Here is a 27450-nt window from a genome sequence, read left to right on the forward strand (position 1 = left end):
AGTTCAAGGTTATTGCCAGCAGTACCAATCACAAAATAAAAGACATGTGAAATTAATTTTGCACTAAAACCCCACACAACTACTACAATCTCAGGAATAAGATGTCTGTGACAAGCAAATCTGAACCCTATCCGGCCACACTCCTCTACCACCCCTACCCAAGACAGTAGACACTAAATGTTGTGATAGCTCTGTGCTGACTTACAATGTTTACAAATGTCACAGTACCACCCAGTAATAATGAATGTATTCCTTTTTGGTATGAAAAGAAATCTCCTGAAAGCTTCAACAGAATGTGAATTACCAATTCACCAATCCTGGGCATTATGTAGAAAAGGGAGAAATGTAAAATTACATGTCTTTTTAAGGAACTGGCGGCGGCCATCTTGAAAATGTTACCTCTCTAGTGGTCCGATTTTGGTAAACTTTTGATATGTTATTAAGTACACCTAATACTACAATAATCCATTGAAAAACCTTTTGTTGCAATTTGTTTTGGGTCAAACCATAACTGCACCCGCCTAAAAAACAAATGAGACATTGTACAGTAACCTTTTATTTTAGGCACAGTATGAGAGGTATGTTTGGTAATATGAACTTATAAAACAGCCATTCCCAGCCTGTGGGCCCTCAAATAATTAGCCAATCACTAAGGTTTTATTGATAATATATCGTTGCTGTCGGGCAGAAACCTCTATCTCCATATCTTAACTTTTTGTGTTTTTTCGCAAATTAATGCCAGCCCTACTTGATCTCATACTACGTCACACAAAAGCATCAAAAGTAGCAGATCTGCAAGCTCAAAGTGCGACGCGTTTTGAGCTTGTAGATCTGCTTCTTTAGCCATCTTTGAATTTGTATCCTGAAAAGTAACAGTTTTGTCCATATGAGGTTTCCACCCGACAGAGACGATATACTAACAAATGTCACATGTTTTCTTTAAAACTGGAAAAATAAGCTTTCACTGTGATACAGATAAATAGGAACTTAACATCTGTTAGTTCCACTGATCTAAGCTGGAACACAATCGATTGATTGACGATCATTAAAATAAGCATACTTTGGCCCACCCATCTGACCACTTAGAACGGTATCCAAAACAGTTGTATGACCGCAATCTATTAAAAGTCCAACCTTTTGTCATTTATAATGTGGAATCATGCCCTGACACCATCCATTAGATTAAAGGATGTGTAACACTGGTTTCTTAAAAACATTGGCCTGAAAATCATAAAGGGGGGGATAAATGTAATTTCTCTTTCTTTCGTTTATATTTGTTGATGACATGTATTATTGTGTTATTTTTGTATGCTGCGTTGATGATTGAATTGAATACATGAATGACCACGATGGAAACAAGTCAGGACTTTTTGTGTTATCCTTTTAGCTTTAATCTCTTACTGTACTACGTGCCGTTTACATTTCTGACTAATAAAGTATTCAATCAATCAAAAATGTCACGTCCTTGGGGCAGGCACCTGGCCCCCCTGAGAACCTGACATTATACCGACATTTTTGAGCGGTGCAACCGCTCCTATAAGAGGGTTTAGGACCCATCCGTGGTGAAAGTTTTTCTTTCCGTCGTGAAAATTTGTCTTTCGCTGTGACGCCATGCTGTGGAAAACACGCCCATAGGCTAAGCTCTGCAGGACGTGCTGTGATTGGCTAGCGAGACACATGATGAAATTAACTTCAAACTTCGCAGACGCGCTGTGATTGGCTAGAGAGACGCATGATGAAATTAACAATAATGTAAAAAATTTAAGCACGTCACTTCGCAGGACGTGCTGTGATTGGCTACCGAGATGCATGATGAAAATAAGAACTCATAAATAGCACCGCTCACTTTTTTTTAACAAGTGCCGCATACCACCAGGTGTAGACAGAGCGGTGGGGTCAGATGGGTGGGCCGCAAACACTTTGGACACGATTTTCAAGTGGGCCCTGATCCAGAAAAGGTCGGGAACCTGCGGTTGTAAAATGTACCTTCTTTCAAGTATACTGTTTTTTTTAACCCATTCAATCGGGGAAAGCATTTAGTGTCATTTTAGATTTTAGCTATAACCATTATCTTTATACTTTGGCTATTCAAAAATAGCAGATATACAAGCTCATAGCGTAGCACCGCTATGAGCGGTCCTGGAACAACATATTTTGGCTGCCAAAAACGTAATTTTGGGGGGGTCCTTGACCTTGACAAGAAAAAGTTTGAGCATCACTGATAACAATAGTTTTTCAGAAAAATGAAGACATCTGTTGAGACATTTGACAGTTACAAAATATATATTCAAAGATTTGCACACATTTTCAAGAATTTTCAAAAATAGCAGATCTACAAGCTCATATGAGCTTGTAGATCTGCTATTTTTGAATAGCCAAAGAAATCTAAAATGACAGAGAGGCTTCCCGGATTGAATGGGTTAAGAAGCAGTAGTCTTTGTTAGGGCTGGGCAATAAGACTACTGTACAGTACATATCGTCAGGGATTTTGCATGTTGTGATATGCCGTAAATGTTGCCTTTTCCTGGTTTTAATCACTTAATACAAATACTTAATACTTAAGTATATTCAAAATTGTGGAAGAATAGCCGATCTACCAGGTGGCAACGCGTTGCAGCTTGTAGATCTGCTGTTTTCACTAATTATTATTAGTTATGTTTGAAAAATTACAAGGAAAACTGATATTATCGTCACAATGCAATACCGATAGCGATATGTGGTCCAAAAATATCGTCAGTCAACATCACCCAGCCCTAGTATTTGTAACCTTCAAAAACAGTGTCAAAACAATGCAACAGTATTATGCAATTTGAAAAACAGAGTGCACAGGCGTGGCTCCTAAAACAGACATCCCCTCCTTTAAATAAAGGTCAACTGAAGAAGGCAGGGATTACAAAATGTACACAAATAAAGAACTGTGCTAAGGAGCTACACTGCAGTGTATGAATTCTATTCTTCATTTTGCTTATGTTTTTCTGTCCTGGACCTGCCCGGATGTGCATGTACTATATATCGTTCAAATATAAATATATAAGAGTATAATTCAAACAAAAATGAATATGTTAAATGTGATGCTTGGTGTATCGCTTCTAAGCTTTGCAGTAACCCTTTGGTTACCTTGTCAAGCTGCTGCAGCAAAACCATAAGATATGTCTCGATATTAACATCTAAAAATAGAAATAACTAGCCTATAAACTCATTTTGTATTTTATTTCAGTGCTTGGGGTATGCTCTGCCGTGTGTGTAAAACGATTGTTTTATTAGATAATAAAGCAAATAACAATGATGGAACTGCTACTGTATGTCATATACAGTATTTCCCTACTCAACAGTAGGCCATCTATCCCAGTGGTTCTCAAAGTGGGGACTGGGGACCCCCAGGGGTCCTTGAAGGGGTTCCAGGGTGTCCCCAGCTGAATTGTTGATAGTTAGGAGCCATATACAGTAGACCCTTATAGCCTACTGTACATTTGTAACTCAGAGAGCGTACAAATGGAACCAAATGGACCCTTACGGGTCCATTTGGTTCCATTTGTACACACTCTGAGTGATGGGGGGGTCCATGGCGTTAATGCATACCAAAATGGGGGTCCCTGAAAATGTAAAAAGTTTGGGAACCACTGATCTATCCAAAAGCAACCAGTGCCTAAAGCCTGATTCATACTTAGTTGTGTGCCGGTGTCATGCTCCGTAAATAACAGATCTACAAGCTCACAATTGTGCAGCTTGTAGATCCGCTATTTACGGGCATGCAACACCAGCGAGCAACCAAGTATAAATCAGGCCTAAGCTGACAGCCGTTGATGTAGTCTGTGGAAGGCGTCTCCATTGGGTGAGGGAGGCGTGTACTCTTGTAAAAGTGCCGGCGCGTTCCTCAGCATCTCCTGCAGATGTCTGACCGCGTGCGCGTAGGTCTCGCTCTGCAACACCAGAGAGCGGAACAGGTTGACGGGCTCCGACGTCCGGAACACCTCGGGGACGCGGATCTCCGCGGGCAAGTGGCGGTTCCCGACCACCGCGTGATGCAGTCTCTTCTCCTGTAGGCTCCTCTGCAGGAAGCCGAGCACGTCCCGAAGCCTGTGCTCCATGTTCTCAACGCCCCAGTGAGAAGAGGGCTTCTCGGTCAACAGCAGGTGCAACACGGCGGTCTTCACGTGGTAGTTTGTCAGCGCGCTCTTTCCCGTGAGTCCCGTCTGCTTTCTGTGCAGGAACGTGACGATCTGAAGGCAGTGCAAGTGACAGGAATTCTCCGGCAGGCTTTTAGCCACGTGCTTGAGCAGGTTCCTCTCGTACACGGCGAAGGAGAGGGGCCAGTACGGGTCTGGAGAGCCGCCGCTGCTGTCCGAGGGGAAATGCGAGACAAAGTAAACGTCGGTGTCGTCCAGCTGGACGGCGGGGATGATGTTCATCACAACGACTTTCCCAGAGCGAAACCGGACCTTCAGAGCGCCGGCGGCGTCAAGGTTGCGAAAAGCGAGCTCGAACTCGTACTTGTGAGAGATGCGCCCCCACGCTTTGGTGACGGAAATCTGAAACCACTTCATGACTTGATCTTTGGCTAAATAGGAGGTGTTTTTGGAGCACAGCAGCTCCTCGGGGCTGTGGGTCGCTCTGGGCCGGTCGTTCGTCTTGCTGTGCAGGAGACAAAGCACGTCTTCTCCCAGGTCAACGGAACCGCACACGCACACACCATCGTTCTCCCCGGGCCTGGTTGTCGTCACCTTGATCCTGCCGTAGCCATGCGTGTCTGGTGGCATGATGTCAGTGGAGGGACAGCACCACAGCTGGAACTGGAAGGAGTAGGGCTCCGGCGGAGAGAACGGCACGATGAGGTCACACGTCAGCGGCTTGCTCACCTTAGGGTTGAGATGATCATGAAATAGTAGATTGCAGTTAGATTGCATTACATTGATAATTGTAGTTTAGGCTTTTGTAAACAACAATTGCACAGGCCAGATGTGACAAACAATTATATACAAAGAAATGACAATGACCGCTACGAATAATCCAAATGAATAATGTAATATGGCCAAAATAAGCAATATGCTTAATCATTATTTCTATCCGTCCAGAAATCTTCAAAAATACCGGAAATAGCTGATCTATTACTTACCGTATTTAGTAGATTGAATATTTTCGCTATTTTTCAACAGACTCCATTTACAGATAAATGGAAACAATTCTGACGAATACCCAAAATAACTGCGATCAAGCAATTATGTAACAATTGTGACAGGCCTAGCTCACCTTCCAGGACTCAAACATGCTTCCGACTCCCACGAAGTCGCCCACTTCCATGTCGGACTCCCTGTTGCACACGCTCCTCAGCGACTCGAGCAGGTCGTCGGCGAAGCCCTCCACAAACTCCTTCACCCTCCAGTTATCGTGGGCCACGGTGTGGACGCATCGGTCGCAGAAGCTGCTCAGGACCCCTTTATCTAAGACCAGAGTCCTGGAGCTGTTGCTGCTGCCGGAGCCACTCGTGCCGTCTTCATCGTCCACAGGCCAGTGCTCCATGTCAGCCAGATCCACCCTGCACACTTCAATGGTGAAGAAGATGACCATGGACACGGTGCTCCAGAAGTACCAGCCATAGTCCGAGTCCGAGTCCGTCTCCTGCTCCTGGATTAAAGCAAGAAAAATAATCTGATCACTGAAATGTTTTTTTTTTTCTTCCAATCTGTGATTTGTGGAACAGCGTGAAAGGAGTCCCCCCATACTAGCGCTCTGTCTCCTAAACGAATTAGCACAATATGTAAAATGATTTATGATGTCTTGGTATTATCGTTCTAAACCTATGTTACTGCTGTTCTACATACAGCCAATCTGCTGAAGAAATCGCAGATTGAGTCTTTAACATTTACTTTTATGAAATATCCGAGACCATTGGGTTTTTATGGAAGATGCTTCTAAATACGTATTCTATTGCTAGTTTGATCAATTCAAGTACTCTTTAATTTTAACATAACTAATATCTAATATTACTGTAGGGCTTAACTTTACCTGCCACATGGGTTATTATGGTTACAGTATGCCTGATTTATACATTACTTGGTTGTGCGGCGTGTTGCATAGTGAAAATAGCCTATCAACAAGCTCACAATGCGTCGCACAGCATAGTGTTGAGCTTGCAGATCGGCTATTTCCGGTGCACGCAGCTAAGCATAAATCATTAGAGCAGGGGTTGGCAACCTTTTTGACATGAAGTGCCATGTTGTCATGTTTTTGATGCCATATCAACATTAAGTTTAATTATGACACCACATCAAAATGTTATATTTCCAACTGATTTTGATTGTCCATTGATAGATACATAACTGAGTGTACAGCACTTTGGTTCAACACTGTTGTTTTAAATGTGCTCTATAAATAAAGTGGATTGGATTGGACATAACAACCTTTTCTTCTTTAGAAATATTTTCTTTCACATCAGGATGTATGATCATTACTCAATAACCCAGCGATCTCCCAGACTCCCTCCCCAGTCCCTCCCCTGTGCCAATGAATGTTGGCACCCGTGCCTAAGGTTGCCTACCCCTGCTTTAGAGAAAACCAAGAGTTAGCCAAGAGAAAGACATGATGGACTCTATGGACTCAAAATGACAGAAAACTGTAATCCATGCCTGTTGCTGCTGCTGCTGCTGCTGCTTGGAGTCCAGCAGAGCGAGCTCCGCCTCCAGGCGGGCATGCTCCTTCTCCAGCTTCTCCTCGTGCTCCTTCATGCGAGCGATGAGCTCCTGGTCCTGCTCCGGGAGGGTGGCGTTCTCCTGAGGCGAGAGCAGCGGGTGGTTCAGGATGGCGGCCGCCACCACCATGCACACTCGCACTATGGCTCCCTGCATGCTTCCGCTTCTTTTTTACATGACCAACAGGTGCCTCATCGTGGAATCCCAACGGTCAACACGTATCTGAAAAAACAGTGAAAGTGGTATTACAGTGCAACTCAAGTGTTGTTTTTACTCTTCTACATTTACACCCTATATCGTCACTGTCGGGCAGAAACCTCTTATCTCCGTATTCAAACTTTGTGTGTTTTTTCGTCAAATAAATTGCCTACTTGATCATCGTGCAGCGTCACACACATTTATCTCGATGTACAAAAAGATGTGTACACCAGTTCAGTGGCCTTGTGGTTAGAGTGTCCACCCTCAGACTGGGACCCAATGCCTCCCTGCTTGGCACTCAGCATCAAGGGTTGGATTGGGGATAAGTCCCTGCGACATACTAGTGTCATGGCCAGAGAGTACTTGTACTGTACATCATGTGACATACTAGAGCAGTGGTTTTCAACTTTCAAGGTCCATTATTTATTCGGCATTTGAGCCACGGATCCACCATTTGATGAGATTTAGGCTCTCAGACCCAAGACTTAACAACAACAATAACAATATTTGGTAATCGTTGGATCCGATTTTGTCCACAATTCCATGCTGTATTGACGTTGGTACCATAGGAGAGATAACAGGCAAAAGTTGAGCTCTCAAGAGTTAAAGATCTATAAGGGTCCATTTGGTTACCAACTCTTCCATCATTTAGCTGGAGACCACCTGGAACCCCCTCAAGGACCACTGTTGGTCCCCGGACCACTGGTTGAGAACCCCTGTACGAGAGTCATGTCCAGGGGGTGTAGTTGTACATCATGTGACATACTACAGTCATGTCCAGAGGGTGTACTTCTTGTACATCAAGCTGCCTCACGCTACAGAAACAGGAGGTAGGCTCCTGACCCATGGGCCACATGGCTCGGGAACTGACGCTTTCCATGCTTGCGGCTATTACCAAGTACTGTATGTGGGAAAAAAACTGCGGAATTAAAATAATGTCTAGCTATTTCTGTAAAGTTCTCCATCCTGTCAAGGGGGGGGGGGCGTAGACCTCGCCTCTAAAAATAGAGGCAGTGGGCTGTGTGACGCATTCTTGTGCCCGTATCAAACTGCGCAGCATGACAGGAAGGAAGAATAAGGAACCAGCCCTGTTCAAGAAGTTCCCACAAAGCACAATTTATGCCCATCAACATTTTACTTCCTGTTAACATTTCATCAGTGGCCGGAAGAAGCTAACTCCCTTTTTTTACTTGAGTTAAAAAAAGCAATACCACAATGTAGTAGAGTAGAAGTATAAAGTATTTAAAAATGGTAATACTCAAGTAAAGTAAAAGTACCTCAAACTTGAGTAAATGTACAGTACTTTCCACCTCTGTATTTCATTGGCCTAAAACAACGAGGTCAGTCATTTCAGTATGAGATTATTGATGATTATATCGGTCTCAAAAGCTGTGTATAAGTGAGATCATGTCAACATCGCCTGTATTACGTTTCATATTCAGAAGGAAAGCCATATATAGTGCAATATAGGCTATTGTAAAAGGAAGGAAATGACATAAGAAGGTCCCTCCTCCTCCTGTTAACACTACAAACGACTGCTAGCCTTTGCATTAGATTACACACCCTTGCAGTGGTGGAAGAAGTACTTAGATTTTACTTAAGTAAAAGTATCAATAGCACAATACAGAAATACTCTGTCACAAGTAGGCCAGTATTCAAAGTTGTACTTGAGTAAAAGTGCAAAAGTATTATCATTAAAAAATATATATATGTTTTCATGCCAATACTGTATATACAATATATACTTACAGTACCAAAGTAAAAGTACTCAAATTTGTCAAACTTTCTTTTTTAAATAGCTGATCTACAAGCTCACAACGCGCTGTGATGTGACCCGTTGTGAGCTTGTAGATCAGCTATTTTCAAATAGCCAAAGTATAAAATAGGGCTTGTGTGGTTAATACATGTTTTGTATTAATAATATAAAACTGCAAAGTAACAATTGTAACTAAAGATTTCAAATAATTGGACTATAGTAAAAAGTACAATATTTGCCTCTGAGATGTAGTGGAGTAGAAGTACTCTACTATAAAGTATTGAAAATTGGAGATACTCAAGTAAAGTAAAAGCAACTCATAAATTGTACTTACATACACTTTCTGCCACTACAACTGCTAGCCTTTGCATTACACCCTTGGGATGTGATGATGCTTTTCATGAAATGATGAATACATCATTATAAGCTTGTAATAGGCCTGTTATAATGAGCAGTTCTGATGTTGGAGGTTTCTGTTCCAGGAACAGAAGAGTGACACATGAGGGTACATGAGGCCACACAGACAGAGCCAATTGCAATAAACCTAACATTCTCTCCCATGACTGCTTTCCAGTAATGGCATGGCTCTGGTCAACCTAGCCTTGATACAAGACTGTCTACAGTGGTGGAAGAAGTACTAAAATGTTTTACTTAAGTACAAGTGTCAAAGTAAAATTCCTGTATTCAACATGTACTTGAGTAAAAGTACAAACGTATTGGCAAATTTGCCATCAATATATACTTAAAGTACAAAAAATAAAAAGCACTCATTACGCATAATGTCCCATTTCACAAGTTTAACTAAATCTTTTGAAAAAAGCAGATCTACATAGCTGAAGTGTGTATGTATGTATGTATGTATGTATGTATGTATGTATGTATGTATGTATGTATGTATGTATGTATATATATATATATATATATATATATATATATATATATATATATATATATATATAGGGCTGAAGTGGTAAATGCATGTTTTGTAATAATAATATAAATCTACAAAGTAACTAGTAACTCAACTCTTCAAATAATTATAGTTAAGAAAAAGTACAATATTTGCCTGAGGTGTAGTACAAGTGCAGTAGAAGTAAAAAGTATTGAGAGTAGGAAAATACTCCAAGAAAGAGTAAGTAAATGAATGAATAGGATCCAACAACAATGATCTTTTCTGAGGTGAGATGTTTTGTCATCATCATCACAAACATGCCAACCATAGGGTGGCTGCTGCTATGCTTGGTTGTCTTAGAAACAAAATTAAGACATAGGCCTAGTTAGTCATCATGGAACATAATAATGTTCCTCTAGTCTACTCTAGGCTGATGATTCATGAGGTAAACATGAACAACTAGGCGTTACAATGTTCTGGACAAACATGCACAGCAGCTCACAGGCTGAAATAGATGGATTTAAAGAAGTCCGAGGATGACTTTTGGAAGAACGTTTATATAAAAAGAGTTCTCTTACCCTTGTGATGTTGCTCGAGAGATTAGACTGATCATGATGTTTTACCGCCCGCCACAGTTGAGTTGAAAGAATCACTGTTTCACTGTAGGTGGAGCAGCATACTTGTCCAGCACCAAGGAGTTCTCAGAACTTCACACATTCCTCTCCTCTCTCTCCACCCATGAGCAGTGTTGCCAGATGTTGCGAGAGAAACAAGCAGCCAGGTCTACAAAAACAGCCCCAAAGAAGCGACTTGGACACCGGTAGGCTATTTGAAAATAGCAGATCTACAAGCTCACAACGCGTTGTTTTCAAACAAAACTTGAATACGTTTTGAACAAATGTGGAATGTTTTTTTTAAACATTTTAAATAAACAAATCTTGTACAGGTACAAATATTGTCCGCGGACAAATACATATTAATTTTGGGGGTCCTTGAAAGGTTTGAGAACCACTGGTTTAAATAACATTAGGAAGCAAGACCAAATAAACAACTACATTTTTGGAAACAAGCCCAAAAAAACACTTAAAAGTTGCTTATAATAAGCAGACATGGCAACGCTGCCCATAAGCACAGTCCACTTCCTTCTTACTGCAGACTAGACGCCTCCCACAGTTCATATTTGGAATTACACAACTTTTCTCTTTTTATCCAATATTTATTGGCCAACTGTTAACTAGGCTACCAGTCCTGTGTTTTTTAGGTCTCAACCTTTTGAAATTCAACGACCCCCAGTTTGATTCTAGGCCACAGCCCTCAATTATTTAATTTAAAATGTGTCATAGTCAAAGTAGGCTTTAGATATTCTATTGGTTAGGTATTAGACTTTATAGTGGGTATTTAAGGTTGTTAGTTAGGCTTAAATTATAGCCTATGGTATTCTTTAAAGATTTATTTGTGGGCAGTTGTGTATTGTATAGTTGTATTTTCTGTTTTTGTCATGTTATGTTTTTATATGTGGGACTAGGATGGAAATTAGCTTCTAGCTAAATGTTTGCATGTTCAATTGATTCATTAATCATTTCTTGTAGGCTACATGTATTGAAAGTTCAATAGCGTCCATTGTCCTCATTTATTTTCATTTTTAATCTTGACAGTAGAGTTTTATGGGGGTTTGTGGCCCTAAAGCAAATACATGGCATAGGTTTACTCTACATCTACACCATTCATTTAGTCTGTGAAATATGTCAGTTAATCAACACTACACAAAAATGTAATTGTTCTTATCTGGTCCGTCTGTGGTAAATCTGCAAGCTGTGAGGACTGGGGGGCCGCTAAGTTTAAACTTTTATCAAGATCAGATCACACAAAGTGACATGTTGTGAGCTTGTAGATCAGCTATTTTCGGCTAAGAGATTATAGTGTAGTGGGAAAAAAGAGCAGACCAATAGTGCAGAGCCAAAGGTCAAGTTTACTAAGTATTAAGGTTTAAGTGGTTATTGGTTAAATGTCTGAAAATATACATTAACAAAAACATACATTTACGCAATAGTAAATCCTTCTGATAGTGCAGTCAAATAAGTCTCTGAAGCTATCTATGCCATCTATGACAAAGTTTAATCTGCAACACAATTGTATACAATATGTAGTGGGGGTCCCTGCTTCATCTCTCTCCCAGCTAAGGGTCCTTGGCCTGAAAAGCGTTGAAGACCCTGGATTAAAGTCATGAAAGTAAAACACCTGCAGAAACTAACCCATTATAATGCCTCTCAGATTCCTCCAAGTTCTCTGTACATAACAATATTATTTTTGAAATATTTCACTTTAATAATAATAATACTATAATATAATAATGGACAACAATGGACCCAAAACATTGCCCAAATTTGAAGTAATTTTCATAGATATGTCAAAGATGATTGACGTCACAGGCTGGCCACTTGAAATGTTTACAATGTCTTTTTAAGTCTGTCAGCGGTTTGCAGTGTTGTCTGTCTCTAGTAGACAAGAAAGAACAACATGGCGCCCACTGCCAACAGAGGGCATTCCTATTGCAGCCTAAATGCATCTTGTAGAGTTGGCAGCAACACTATACTGAGCACTCTGGGGCAACGGGAGACTTCCTTAGGAGATGGGAGAAAACAAATAGAACAGCATTTCCCAAACTTAGGATCATCATGATCATCATGATGACCTATTACTGGGTAAAAAAAAATCCCACAATTTCTTCTGTTTTCTTTTTTTAAGATTTCCAGAAATGTTAAAATAGAAGAGGGTAAATTAAATTTAAGAATTAGCTTTGAAAGATTTTCATAATTTAAAAAAATCGTCTATTTTCACTATTTTTGAAAATTAATTCAGAATCTATTTTTGTAAATTTTGTCCTATTCTGGGTGTCAAGATAAAAGTGGGAAGCGCTGAAATAGAAAGTTAAAAGTTAAGAGGAAGCAGAGAGCATATTGAGACTGGATGGATCGCGCCCTAATCCAGACTCATGTTGTCCTCATCATCATCCTTATCCTTGTCCTTAGAAGCCCCTCCCTTATTACTGTTCTCCACAGCGTTGGCAAAAGCATCCAGATCTCCTCTGTTAGCGGCGTCCACGGCCTCCGGCGAAAGACCAAACTGACCCAACAGAGGACCCAGCTGGCCCGAAGCCAGCGCCACGGCGAACAAGCTCATAGCCTGCTGGAACTGTGGCGTCGAGGTGTCGTTGATCTCCTCGGGGCTCTGCGGCAGAGACTCCCCCGACGGGAGGAGAGGCAGCAGGATCTGTTGCACCTCGGCGCTACACAGAATCGGAGCCATCATCTCCGGTGTGCACACGCTGGTCAGGTCCACCCCGGACGATCCCTGGGCGCCGGCGGCGGCAGCCGCCGGAGCGTAACCGCCGTTGTTGTTCATGGTGGCCAGGATGTTCTGCAGGTCACTGAGCTGGATGGGCTGGTTGGGGGTGTTGGGGGTCTGGGCGAAGGGAAAGGCAGCGGGCGGAGAGGGAGTGAGGCCTCCTCCTGTAGGGGAGCTGGTAGAAGAGGCAGTGGGAGCCGCAGGCGGGGAGGTGGAGGTCTGGACGCTCAGCCAGGGAGTGGCACCCGAGGACTGGGAGGCTGCCTCGGACACGCTGCGAGACGAGGATGAGGAGCTGCTGCTGCTGCTGCTGTTGGAGGCTGGACCTCCACTGCCCAGCAGACTGGCCAAGACGCCTGGCCCTGCTAGAGCCCCCAGAGCCGACAGGCTGCCTTGCCCCGTCGATATCAGCTGCATCAGCTGGTTGGGGTCCATGTTTTCGAGGAGGTTCTGCAGGACGCCCTCCCCTCCGAGGGCGGAGAGCTCGTGGCTCCCGCCGCCCCCCGGCGCCCCCGGTGGGTTGTGGATGTACTCGTTCACCTTGCGGCAGTGCTCCTCGTCCTTGTCCACCTTGGGCTCCTGCATCCAGAAGAACAGCCTCTTGGTCCCGGTCTTGAACTTGAGAACGTAGACCCGTCCCGTGGTGCACTTGTTCACCCTCTTGAACTCACAGTCGTCGGGGAAGATGATCAGATCGTCCTCCACGTCGCCGGTGTTCCTGTCCTTCCAGCAGAAGTGGATGAGAGAGTCGTCAGAGTGCTGCACGTAGACCAGGCCTTTGCGTTTGTCGGGGTACACGGTGCTTCCCCCCTTCTGCATCATTTTACCAGCACGGAACTCCACCAGATGTCTACTGGAGGGTCCCCTGGACCCCGACACTAAGCTGGGGAAGAGAGGGCAGGCTGACATGTTTGAATCTCAACACTGACAATGGTCAAATCTAGAGTGCTGATCATAAAATTTAAAGTTATTTTATTCTTGGCAAGTGCTCAGGGGCCCATTATATATACCGATAATTTGTGACGCACGTGACGTCACCAGCTATGCCATTTATGGAGTTACACGTTTTCACGGCGATCCCTCTGTCAGCGATGCATCGCCACAACTTGTGACGTAGTGGTGACATTGCCGTGTTGACGTTACACAGTAACTGTGACGTCTCTGATTGGTTAAGCTCACTGTCATCATTGCTTTATTGGTGGAATCTGACCTTGTTCAGTAAAGGACCCGTCGCAGCTGTCAGTGTGAAAGCCAGCGAGAAATGAGTGGACGGGATAGGAGAAGAGAAGAGAGAATCGAAGAGAAGAGAGAATCGAAGAGAAGAGAGGAGAAAGGAGAGGAGAGGCGAAGAGAAGAGAGGAGAGAAGAGAAGAAAAGAGAGGAGAAAAGAGAGGAGAGGAGAAGAGAGGAGAGGAGAAGAGAAGCGAGGAGAAGAGACGAAAAGAGAGAATCGAAGAGAAGAGAAGAGAGGTTTTCCAGCACCAACACTGGCGTCAGAGGCTTGGATCGGTCTGTACTCTTGTCAACCGCCACCATGCCCTGTCCTTTCTGCACCAAGCCCTTCCCGGAGGGCACGATTGAGGACCACCTGTTGAGCTGCGTGACACCTCCCCCACTGCCTCACAACACAGACGTGCTCTGCAGAGACAGCGGGGAGTGCTGCATCTGTCTGGAGGATCTGGTGCAGGGAGAGACCATCGCCCGGTTGGCTTGCCTCTGTGTGTACCATAAGAGCTGCTTTGACCTCTGGTCAAGGGTGAAGCCCTGCTGTCCTCAACATCCCGAGCCCTCTGACTTCTGACTCTCTAACGTTTTACTTTGGCGTGCATTTAGACACAGCGGTTCTCAAAGTGGGATCCCGGGACCCCCAGGGGGTCCTCGGTAAAATGTGTTAATAACTTTATCCTAAAAAACAGCAGATCTACAATCATGGACTAAGAGTGACCCATAACTGAGTCAATTTGGTTCCATCTATGGTCTCTGAGTTACAGACCTGTAAGGGTTCCTAAGTTACTATCAATAATTTAGCTGGGGACCCCTTGGAACCCCCTCAAGGACCTCTGGGGGTCACAGGACCCACTTTGAGAACCACTGATGTATAGGTCAAAGGTCACATAGGCCTATAGACAGTGACCAAAAAGGCATATATCTGATTTAACAAAAGTTTTTTTTTTTTTTAAATGTTCAGACAAATCATTCGCGGACAGCATATTCAGTCTTGCATAAGTAGGCCTACCCAAAGTTAAATAGGTAATCATTAATCACCCATTTAAACCTCCATTAACTGTCATTAAACAAGACCAGAACGTATTCAGCATCCTTAAAGACCAGACCTGAATTATGATTTTATGATTATGATATTACTTGACCACCGTCCTCGTGTGATTAATTGTAGGCCAGTACATTTTGATTACCGCACTTTTACTTGTTTTTACATTGCAGTATTGATACTTTTACTTAAGTAAAGAAATGCGGTACTTTTTCCACCACTGAGTAGGGTAAAACAGCAGTGGCAACACAGAAATATGTAGGGAGTAATTAATTGGCATAACGACTAAATTGGGGGGGGGGAAAAGGGGTAATAATAATTGGCTAATCTAAAAAAATAAAATGAGTGTGAAGCATTCACGTCTTTTTAATTTGTAGCTTTGCACAACATCCATATTATACATACAACACTATAACAATCATATATTTCCATGTCATGGCTACAACTTTGTGTTCCATTAGAAGCAGATTTTAAAGGGGCACTTCGCCAATTTTGCACCCAAATACTACAGGAAACATAGACTGTATAGTACATGGGAAATCATATTAAAAATATAAATACAACAGAACAAGAACAACAGAGCTTAAGTCAAGTCAAAACAATTTCATTCATATCACAAATGAAAAAAACTTCAAAAACCCTCTTACATCACAAAGTAAACAAACAAAAAACAAACAAACAAACAAACAAAGAGGGACTAAGAGAAAAAGGACAGATGAGGCTGAATCCCCTGGAGAAATAGCTTCAAAGTCATGTCAAATATATTATATTATATTATATTATATTATATGACGTGGATGTAAACATACAACCACCATGCGTTGGTTCTAGTTTGAAAAAAAATAAAAATAATCCAAAGTTGTTCAAATTTGTAAACAACTCATAAAACCATTCCTTAAACCAGTGGTTCTCAACCTGTGGGGGTCCCCACGTGATTTGGGAATCACAATCAAATTGTCACCTCACTGTCATATGGGGACCCCCTCATATGACAGTGAGGTGACAATTTAAGGACTTTAAGACCTCAAAAACAAAAAATGAAAGAAAAGAAAAAGACCATTATTGCATCAAAAGTAATCAACAAACTATACTATAAAAACGGGTCAAAGATTGGCCAAATTGTCAAATAATATAAGAAAGAGGCAACAATTGTGAAAATAGCCGATCTACAAGCTCACAACGCCTCGCAAAGATCTGCTATTTTCACATTATTTATCTGTGAAACCAAGTCAAAACTAATTAAATGCCTCAACTACATTTCAAGTGCTTGTCAGGTCCCCAGTTCAAATATCATTATTTTGGGCGGTCGTGACCTGAAAAGTTTGAGAACCAATGCCTTAAACCTATATCACGCTATCATCTGTAATAATTGTTGCATAATACAAACGGTTTCATGGGCAAAGAATGGTTGCCCGGTACTGTAACACAAACATACAATTCATAGACAAGACAGCAAGATAGCAACATGTTCAAATGCATATTATCTTTTGCTTTTATCTAGAGGAAAATGCAGTAGAGGGACAGGACAGGAGGCTGGGGGGGTTGATCCAGTGTGAACCAGAGGTTATATGGTTGACACACACTACCCAGACAGCTAGTGGGGCAAGGCATGTTTATTCGTAGCACATTACACAGTGGCGGAGCGTCCGGGTAGGCCAGGTAGGCGGCCGCCTACGGGCCCGGGACTCCGGGGGCCCGGGCCATCAGATCACATGGACCTTTATTTTATTAGAATTAGACGCACTTTGCGTGCTCTGCCTCTCCGCGGCCGCCTCTCAGCAACTTTCCCAGAGATTCACCAGCTTACATGGAACTGCAATTATATTCGAGGCACCCCAATAATACACTGTTGGAAGCTCACCCTAACCCTAAAACCGAAATAAAGTAACACTAAAACGAAAACAATCCGCCCAAAACCCGCAAATTTTCGGGCTGGGCACACACGCACGCGCAGGGGGGGGGGCCTGATCAGTGCGCCGTGCCTACCGGCCCGGCTTTCAGTTGTTCCGCCACTGACATTACAACAAGCTCAAGACAAAACATTGAGCTTTCTGGGAGTTTATTCCAGTGCATAAAAACAGAACGCTTCTTCTACATGTTTAGTTTTGACTCTGGGTTTAGAAAGAAGACTTCAGAGCTTTATATACCAACAGCAGCATTTCTACATCAATTATTTGACAGACCGGGAGCCAGCGTAAAGATGTGAGAACTGGAGAGATATGATCTGCTTTCTTTTCTCTAAGATATTTTTTAGGCTTCTCTGCCTTCATTGGATAGTACAGTTGAGAATGACAGGAAACGGAGTGACACACAGCAATGGTCGTCGGGCTCGGATTAGAGGCTATATGTGGTATGCACCTTGACCACTAGGCTATTGGCGCCCCATGATCCACTTTCTTACTATTAGAACCCCATGTTCAAACATCCAGTTCAAATCAATCTGTTTGGCAGCCGTGCGTTCTCATCTCACCACAACCGAAGACTAAAGAGTCTGCCTGCCTTATTGCAGGGTCTAAATGTATCAATGGAAGAGAGGAAGACTACCTCCAACCACTGCAGATGTACTAGTTATATTGTTTTAAAATACCATACAGATTGTTTAAAAATGTAAATGTATTCACTAAAATAGGTTACGGATTGTAAGTTTTAAAGTTCTCAAGGTGAACACCTAGGCTCTACCTGATTGAGGTAGAGCCTAGTTGTTCCCAGGTGGTGCATTCTTCTTAATTATTTCCATCACCTTTTCTGCCTTGCCGTTTTGGCTACCGTCTTTTAGCAGCCGTACCAGGGTTTCTGGGGCTTTGGCACCCTGCTTCTCCACCCACTGTGTCAGTAGTTGTAATGTCCTTTCCCCAGAATCGGTTGGATGGTTCAGCTCATGAGATTCAATTGCAGGTTGTGAGATCCCGCTCCGGAGGGCCAGATCCCTCATAGCCTTCCATCCCACCTCTTCTGCAATGTCCGGGAGGTGGCATGACAGATCCACACCTGACCCAGAGAAGAAGAACAAATCGTAAAGCTTTACTTGGGTATGGTGCATATGCACTGATGCATATAAAACTATCAAGAACTCTTAAAACAGCACAATATAAAATGACTGCAGTCTTAACAGGGGGATCTTTACGTACCTTTAAGAGGCTGCATTTCCTGCAAAAAAAAGGGGAAGAAAATAATTGAGAAAAGTGAGACAGGTTGATCGACATATGTAAGGGATAAAAATCGATTTGGGGGTTTGTTTGTTGCTGTTTTGTTTGAAAAATAGCTAAAACAGCATGATTTTCAAGCTCACAAGTTCGCATCGAGATGCAATGTGTTGTGAGCTTGTAGATCAGCTTCAAGATACAAGCATCTAGAATCTACAATACATCTAGAATCACAGATCTACAGCGTGGAGCTATGGAGCCAATAATGACCACAGTTAACTTTATACCACTTATTAAATGGCTACTTACAAACAAAATCTATATTTTCACACACAATATATATATATATTTTTAAAGATATTTTTAGGGCTTTTCTGCCTTTATAGATAGTCTAAGTGGAGATGGACAGGAAACAGGGAGAGAGAGATGGGGAGAGACATGCAGCAAAGATTGTCGGGAACGGGACTCGAACCCGCTACGCGCTGTCAGGCTACATTAGAGCCTAAGTGCCCGGACCGCTAGACCAGCGGTCTGGGCCTAACACACAATATTGACCTAAAAATTGACTTACAAGCTTCCATAGCAATGTAAACAGAGGCAGAACAGTGGTATGTTATACAGCCTTGACTGACCAATCAGAATGGTGTATTCAACAAAGCCATGTAATAAGTTAAATGAATGATGGATACAGATACATGCAGAAGCACAAGCACATTCACTACTAGAACACCAGGCATTAATATAACTAACCTACCTCCTTGAACAAAACTGTCCAGCTATGCCAATATTAGGAGAGAGACAAGAATAAGTATTTACAAGAGACAATTCTACGGCTGAAAAGCAGATAAGCATATGTTGAGTGTGTGAGGTTAGTTTATATAGTGGCTATATTATAGTCGATAGCAGGTTCAATGTTCAACATCTTGCAGAGGCTCACGTGCACTGCAGTCGTGCACTCCTTAATGTGTTAATTGACTGATTGCCTATGTGTTATGCTCATGTTCCTGATTATAATCAGTATGTTTTTCATGCACACACAAGCGTTTTTGGATGTGTTAATTGTAACTAATTGACTGTTCATTTGCATGGTTCATGTGATTTGACACCATCTAATGGGTCTATATTTTTGCTAGACTAATTTTAGTTCTCGCCCTGGTGAAGACCTGATGAATGGTCCGGTCGAAACATGTTGGCAATTGTAATCTCTGCAACACATTAAAGTTTCTTTTAATTTTACATCCTTTCCTTTGGTTTTTTTCTGAGCGCTCAGATATTTTCCTCTGGTCTAAATCTTGCAGAGGCTACTTGGTGTCATAGAATGATGAAGGACAGACAGCATTACAATGGCCCTGGAGAGGAACTCACCTCAGCCTGTCTCTCAATCATCTCTGTCCCTTCAACGTCTTCGTGTAGAGTTAAGCATCCTTTTTCAAATGATATGCGAAGTTAAATTACATACACAAGGAAATACTTAGACATAATGAATAGAGTACTTTGAAGTGTCATTACATCATCACTGGCGGGCAGAAACCTTGCACAGTATCAACATATTTCATCTCTTTATGTTTCTTCATAAATTAATACCCTATTTTATACTATGTCAAATATACTGAATATGTTCACCTATAATGACATGTCCAAAATAGGGACACCAGGCTTTTATTTTATATGAAAATGAAAAGTATTAACAAGAGCTTGTGAGTAACTAATAACCATTGGAACACATGGAACAACTTCTGAATTTGAATCCTGAAAAGTAACAGTTTTGGACATATGAGGTTTCCACCGACAGAGACGATTTGACAGCTGGTATTATTAATGTTTAGGTGAGGAAACCAAGAGATTCTGGTGCCTCCTTACTGACACTTTAGGTATAGCAGAATAGTAACTGCAAAGTGCTCACAATTACCTTTGTTCTTCTTTCTTCTATAAAGGAGTACACCAATAGCTATTCCTGCTAGTAAAAGTATGACTATTGGGACAATAATAGCCGCCGCCACATTCGTTCCACCTGGAAGACAAAGATATATGTCACACTACAATATTAAAGCCAGAAATATAGAAATTATACATTTACTTGATTCGAATATTAGTATTTTCTCCCTGAAGCCCTCCTAAATACATAAAAATAAAAGAATGCAACTTTTGTTATAGCATACCTTGAGGCTTCTCCTTCTCATCATAACAGACCGTGTTGTTGGGCGATGAACAGGCTACTCTGATGTTTTCAGCACCACCACAACTTGAACAAACACAACCATGTTTTCTTTTGTTACCTTTTGTAAAACACTTGGTAATAGAATGAATCATTAATGGCTCTGGACTATTATTATGCTGGTATGACTATTTTCCACTGTATTTATTTTATTATATGGTATGTAACTATGTTATATATCATGTCTCTAAACTTGTTTCTTAGGCCGCTCCCTATCTTGAGATTTCTAATCACAGTGAGATTACTGGTTAAATAAAGAGTTAAATTACATTTTTAAACAACGCAATGCATGCTGCATACTGTATGTAAGTTCATACAGACAGACAGACAGACAGACAGACAGACAGACAGACAGACAGACAGACAGACAGACAGACAGACAGACAGACAGACAGACAACAGAGAAGAGGAACTTACTCATCACAAGGGTGACAGAAGGCACATGTTCCCCTGACATTATCACAGTAGTGATCCGGTTTACATCGACATACAGCATCCTTGTAGGGGGTACAGGCTTCCGCTAACTCTAGATTGGCTGCAAAGAGAAGGACAATACATAATACATCCACTGCTATTTGGTTACATTTGTACTATCTCTAGTCTAGACCTGTCATAATTATTACACATAATCGCCTAATCACAATCTCTCACAGTTAAAATAACACTCAGGATTTTAGTGTCGTTTTTAGTGACAGATTTTCTCACAATCAAATGTGTGTGATCAGCGCTTCCCAACTTTTTTTGGATCAGGGCCCACTTGAAAATCTCAAAAGCGTTTTCGAGGTGGGTGGGCCACGTGCCTTTTTTTAGAGCATGTTTATTTCAATCAATCGACTGTGTTCCAGCTCGATCAATGGTATTAACGTAGTACTTTTGTAAGTTCCTATTTATCAGTAGGTCCAAGGTTTTAAAGAAAAAATACCATGACATTTTCTTTAACCCATTAAGAAGCATCTGTCATTTTAGATTTATTTCTTCTTCTTAGATTATTTCATACTTTGGCTATGTTTTTAAAAATCATGAAAATGTGTGCAAATCTTTGAATATACATTTGTTAAAGTGAATGTTTTTTACTCAAATCCTAACAGTTGAAAAAACGTATGTTGCTATAATCAGCCCTTTTCATGTCAAGGGCCCCCAAAATCATATGTATTTGGCCGCAGACCCCCATCTCAAAATATTTTGTTCCATGGACTCCCAGAAGCAAAGATTTAAGTTACAAATGCAATATACAATAATGGTTTAAGTGGTTAAAGTTATTGTGACGCTATATTGACTTATTTAGCTGGGGACCCCCTGGTACCCCGGACCCCACTTTGAGAACCAATGTCCTAAAGCTAAAGCAAACAGTAAAATGAACACATGCATACAGTACCGTACCATTGTCGTGTGAGCAGGAGGTGCAGGGTTCACAGGTAGGCTTGTGATTAGGGTGCAGATTGTATGTGATCCCAGAATCACAAGACTCACACACTGTCGTGTCTGCACTGTCAGTGCAGTGCTGCTTCAGCCGCTGACCTAGGAAAACACATTGAGGAACTTCATTATAGCAGAGACTGCTCCCAAAAAAAATCACAAAAGATTAAATAAGAAGTTTCCTCAAATAGCCGATCTACAAACATCACAATGCGTGTTGCAAGGAATAAAGTAGGGCTTAACCACTTAAAGGGATAGTTCACCCTAAAAATCGATTCCTATCGATTAGTCACCCCATGGAGACTTGAATTCATGGATATTTTTTTGTTTTTGTTGCATTCCTATGGAACCGCTGCCGGTCATCAAATTATTGGCTTAGGAATGCGACAAAAACTAAAAAGTACCCATGAATTGAAGTCTCCATGGGGTGACTAATCGATAGAAAAAAGGTAATTTTGGGGGTGAACTATCCCTTTAAACCCCATGTGGTTGAGCCCTCAAGGCTCTATACTAGGGTGATTTCTGTTATTGTGGGGAAAGCTTTTGGCTGAAAGTAGCCGATCGACAATCTCACAAGTCACAACGCGATCGTTGCGTTGCAAAGCATTGTGAGCTTTCGATCTGCTATTTTCTGCTAAAGTTTTCCCTCAGAATATGGATGCTAGGGTTTAAGAGGTTAAAGGTTGGGACGAGCAACAATAACAATAAACTAACATTTCTCTTAGGTCTTTTCTGTAGTGGAAAACAAAGACTTGAGGGCAACTTTGAGTGACAAAGGAAGTGAAAGTGAAAGACAGGAAGAGAACTTATGTAAATATCATCATGTACCATATGTATATCATCTCTGCCAGGTGGAAATGTCCAAAACTGTTACTTTTCAGGATTCAGATTCAAAAATAGCAAAAGAAGCAGCTCCACGACCACGAAGCGCTTGTGGATCTGCTACTTTTGACACTTTTGTGTGACACTGTTGTATGATCAACTAGTGCATTAATTTACCAAAAAACAAGTTTAAAAGTTTAAATATGTAGATAAGAGGTTTCTGCCCGACAGCAACGATATATTTTACACTGCTCATATTGATACAGTATCCGACCAGTGTTTCTGCTTTTCTCTTACACTCTGCACTTTCTTGAAATTGAAAATAATTGTGCTTCTATGACAAAAGATTTCACCGACTTTTTCTTTTTTTTACAACTGTACACCTGTGATGTGACAATAAAGTACGTTGAGTTGAGTTGAGTTCAAGTTGATAGAATGTAACAGGTTGGCATTATGGTGAGATTACAACAAACATGAATGCTGATTGAATGAGGTCATATAGACCTAATAAAACTGAAACAAAGTCTTTAGGGAAAGACCAACACACACATACCAGCAGCACAGCTGCAACACTTCCTCCCATCATGATCGTAGGTCCCATCTTGACAATCTGATGTCGTAGGTCCCATCTGCTGCCTTTTGACGCGTGACAGAGACCAAGGGCTGTATACTGGTCCTGATTCTGACAGGGTCCTGAGAGAGACAGAGAGACAGAGAGAGAGAGAGAGAGACAGAGAGAGAGAGAGAGAGAGAGAGAGAGAGAGAGAGAGAGAGAGAGAGAGAGAGAGAGAGAGAGAGAGAGAGGAGAGGGAGAGGGAGAGATTGTAGGTCAGTGGTTCTCAAACTTTTCCATGTCAAGGACCCCCAAATTGACACTTATTAGCCCGCGGACCCCCATTTGAAGAGATATGCCAGGGACCCCCATAAGAGAAGATTTGTACAGCTCTAGCAGTGATTCTGAACCATTTTAATTTCAAGGACCCCCAGTTTGACATGCATTAGGCTACGGAACCCCATTTAATGACATTTCTATCTCTGGGACCTCAATTTATACATTGTAAAATCTATGTTAATTTAACTCTGAGAGTGTACAAATGGACCCTAACGGGTCCATTTGGTTCCATTTGTACACTCTCAAAGTTACAGACCCATAAGGGTCCATTTGGTTCCTAACTATCCATCATTTAGCTGGGGACCCCCTGGAACTCCCTCAAGGACCCCACTCTGAGAACCAATGTTGTAGACTATAAACATTGTTAATAATAACAATAATAATAATGATGATAATAATAATATATCTCAGATTTACATAGCACTTTTCTAGGTATTCAAAGTCGCTTAAGGGAGAGAGAGAAAAAGCACAAATAATTGAGTAACATGCATTTGAGGAAAGCAATATTGAAGAAGCAGGTTTTGATTGGACAGTAAAAGCAGAATTACTGTGACTGTAATGTTAAACATAGCTTTGTTTACTGATTTATTTACTCAAGTGTCAGTTGTGGCATATCCTTTTTTTGTTTTTACACTTGCACTTCACACTTTGTGTGTGTGTGTGTGTGTGTGTGTGTGTGTGTGTGTGTGTGTGTGTGTGTGTGTGTGTGTGTGTGTGTGTGTGTGTGTGTGTGTGAGATTCAGAGTGAGTGAGTGAGTGAGTGAGTGAGAGAGAGAGAATGACACTGCATTCTAAATGTCTTTCCACAATAATACCACAGTAATAATATTGGATTTACAAATTAAGATCGTTCAGTTTTTGCCTTATAAGTTATGATGACCCCACAATCTGCCAACGTTATCAAGGTGACAACACTTAGGTGTTAAAAATAACGCCTTTGCCATAACATTAGTGGTTATAACAACATCACAGTCACAGCTTAGAGATATCAGAGATGTTACTCACCATACACAACACCAGATCAACACCAGAATAAGTAACACGTTGTTGGATGAGAAAGCCATCATCTGCTGTTAAAACTGGTGGAAATGACTTAAACACTCCTAAACTAGACTACGGTACAGAACAACACAGTACAGTACAGTACAGTACAGTAGAGTACAGTACTTTCCAAAGTTACGCTTATAGTGTTTTGTTGGAAGAGGAAGAGTTTACTTTCGTTTCTTTCTTCTTCTTCTACATTATTTCACGATCCTCTCTTCTCTGACCCTGGTCTCACTGTACATAACGAACCACTAGGTGGCGGTATAGGATCACTGACTGCTTTGAAGGCATTAGACTAGAGCAGTGATTATCTCATGGCCTGAAAAAACATCTATCAGGAGACCACAAGAGGAGGTAAATGTAATTTTCCCATCTTGTGTTTGTATTTGTTGATGTATTATTGTGTTAATGTTGATGAATTGAATACATAGGACCACAATGGAAACAAGTACCCAGGACTTTTTTTTTTTGTGTTATCCTTTTAACCTTAAAGGTTAAGACCACTTTACTTGCCATGATGTAACAAAGGTGGGCATGGGCAAGAAATCAAAAAAGGCTCAGGAAGAGCTCTTTTAGCATGTAAACGAACGCAAATAAAGCTGATGCTGACAATATAGAACATCACCAAACCTTAACCCAGTCTGTTTGTTTTTGAAACATTTTCAACTTCCTATTGATTTTGCTTCTTTTTTTTTGGAAGAAAACCCGGACTGGTTCCGGAAGTTGACATTAAATGTGATGTTCTATGTTATTGTCTGAATTAGCTTTGTTTGTGTTTGTTTACAGGCTGAAAAGGAGTCTGCAGAGTGGTCTTAGGACTAGGAGCATATTTTGAATTATCCATTTTTTTGGGTCAATGGAGAAATTATTTTTGATTTCTTGCCCACCTTGTTGTTACATCATGGCAAGGTAACTACACAACAAATGGAACCAATGGACCCTTAAGGGTCCATTTGTACATTCTCAGAGTTACAGACCCGTAACGGTTCCATTTAGACCCCTGGTGGTCCCCGGACCAGACGTTGAGAACCAGTGTTCTGGAGTCTAGACTGAGAGCAGGTTTATTGTCACACTGTGATTGGCTACTTGGTTGTCCAATCAACCGGCTGATGTGAGGATACCAAACATTGGTTAAAGATGCTCCATCCTCCCACTGGTTTAGAGGTCCCTCCATGGCCCTCAAAGCACTTCTTTGGAACACTGGTTCCCAAACTTTTATGATGGCTAGGACCCCCCAAATTAATATGTATTTGGCCTCGGAACCCCATCTGAAAACGTTTTGTGCCAGGGGACCCCATACAAGATTTCTGTCGATTTTTCACAAACCTTCAAGATTTTTTAGAAAATCTCAGCAGATCTACAAGCCTACAAGAACCACATAATAGTATAAGAATGAATACAATTGAAGCCATTGTTTCACTGAATGTCCTCAAGCAGTGCATGTGCACATGCTAGATCTGGTATACGAGTCTCTCTCTTACGTGTGCAGGGGTGTCCCTTTCTGTCCACAACACTTCCCAGAAAAATGTATGTCTTCTTACCCCACATAGCATCACACAAGGCAAGCATGCATGCTTGGTTTATAGTGATATAAGTGAAATAATCGTTCACTTCCGGATACAAGCGCCAAAATTGGTACACATACTCCTTGGGTAGTACTGTTTTGATAAAACCCGTTAGCCACCTGAAAATCCAAGATGGCGACCATTTTTTTCAAGATGGCCACCACCTTAGCGAAGCAGATAGTGATATAATCTTTCAGGTTGTGATACAAGGATGACATTTGACACATATACTCTGTAAGGGCTACTCTTATGGAAAAAGGCACTGGCCACTCAAAAATCCAAGATGGCAACCATTTGTTTAAAAATGGCCACCACTTAGCAGAGCAGATAGTGATATAATCTTTTTTTTTTTTTCATTGATTTTTGCAGCCTTGGCCATGGTAAGTGCCTCTGAGATTTCAGCAGCTTCAGCGGCTTGAGAGAGAGACAAACCTACGTCTACCTCAAAAGTCAGGAACACATCTCTGCCGTTTCTGTAAGGCTTTCTGTAAAGTTCAGGGATCTCTGCCATCAGTCTTTCCTTTAGTCTGGTAGAGTTGACAGTAGGTGAGGTTACACCCAGTTGCTCCAGACGCTACTGGCACAGGTTGCTCATATCTGCGAGACGGAAGCAGGACCATCGGAACTGAGACTGGATTCTACAGTGTAGTTGACCAGTTCTGAGAGAACCAGGGAAGCATGTCTGGTTCTCGTTCACTCTCAGATGACTATTTTTTAAGGGCTTTTAGGTGGGATCGCTCTCTGTTGTAGTGACCAGAAAGACATGCACAGTGGTATTTCAGCTCCTGTGCTATGGCATCGCCACCACTCAGTTTAGTCAATAGTTTGCCATCATGTAGTGTCTGGGCACATTCATGTAGTCTGTTGTTCAGGTTCATTGTCATTACCTGTCTTAGGTCAGATTCAGGGGATATTTTATCACAAAATATGCAAGCCAGACTATCATGACTGGTTCTACGGCGGTTTGTGTGGCCTTCATCTATTTCACTACTTTGAGCATCTGACTGTCGCTTCCTCGCACAATCTAATTTGGCGTTGTTGAACATTAGTCGACAACTTGTGTGATACTTGGCCTGGTTTCTTCTCAAAGTAGCTTCTATGCCACCACCTTCATCCAGCCTTGCTGGGTTCAGGATCATTGGCATTTGATTGATCTCACGAAAGAGTGGAACATTGGTGGCAACTGGCAAGCATGGTGTAGCCATCA

General features: G+C 41.7%; 3 protein-coding genes across 4 annotated transcripts; all 3 read right to left on the reverse strand.

Annotated features, from left to right (window-relative positions):
* Positions 1 to 2897: 2897 nt before the first annotated feature.
* itprip (inositol 1,4,5-trisphosphate receptor interacting protein) lies at positions 2898 to 10245 on the reverse strand. Of its 2 annotated transcripts, none has more exons than XM_080450191.1 (4): positions 10111 to 10245; positions 6624 to 6908; positions 5248 to 5622; positions 2898 to 4856 (listed from the first exon to the last, which is right to left on the reverse strand). In XM_080450191.1, exons 2-4 carry the CDS (start codon positions 6840 to 6842, stop codon positions 3786 to 3788), a joined length of 1665 nt encoding a protein of 554 aa, XP_080306317.1. In that variant the 5' UTR covers positions 6843 to 6908; positions 10111 to 10245; the 3' UTR covers positions 2898 to 3785. The 2 variants fall into 2 exon arrangements, with proteins under 2 accessions (XP_080306317.1, XP_080306316.1); XM_080450190.1 differs by having other exon boundaries at positions 5248 to 5616; positions 6612 to 6908.
* A 2266-nt stretch (positions 10246 to 12511) lies between these two features.
* LOC308100203 (proteasomal ubiquitin receptor ADRM1-like) lies at positions 12512 to 13786 on the reverse strand (the record flags this gene model as incomplete). The annotated part of the gene is made up of 1 exon (XM_080449157.1): positions 12512 to 13786. The coding sequence occupies one exon, from the start codon at positions 13784 to 13786 to the stop codon at positions 12512 to 12514; it is 1275 nt and encodes a 424-aa protein (XP_080305283.1).
* A 1708-nt stretch (positions 13787 to 15494) lies between these two features.
* On the reverse strand, positions 15495 to 24821 carry LOC308100971 (tumor necrosis factor receptor superfamily member 6-like). The gene is made up of 9 exons (XM_080450192.1): positions 24640 to 24821; positions 23296 to 23435; positions 21885 to 22022; positions 20922 to 21039; positions 20449 to 20531; positions 20199 to 20300; positions 19655 to 19713; positions 18275 to 18293; positions 15495 to 18134 (listed from the first exon to the last, which is right to left on the reverse strand). Exons 1-9 carry the CDS (start codon positions 24699 to 24701, stop codon positions 17842 to 17844), a joined length of 1014 nt encoding a protein of 337 aa, XP_080306318.1. The 5' UTR covers positions 24702 to 24821; the 3' UTR covers positions 15495 to 17841.
* Between the last annotated feature and the right edge of the window lie 2629 nt (positions 24822 to 27450).

Source organism: Gymnoscopelus braueri, assembly GCF_963280865.1.
Source record: "Gymnoscopelus braueri genome assembly, chromosome: 14".
Lineage (NCBI taxonomy): Eukaryota > Metazoa > Chordata > Actinopteri > Myctophiformes > Myctophidae > Gymnoscopelus > Gymnoscopelus braueri.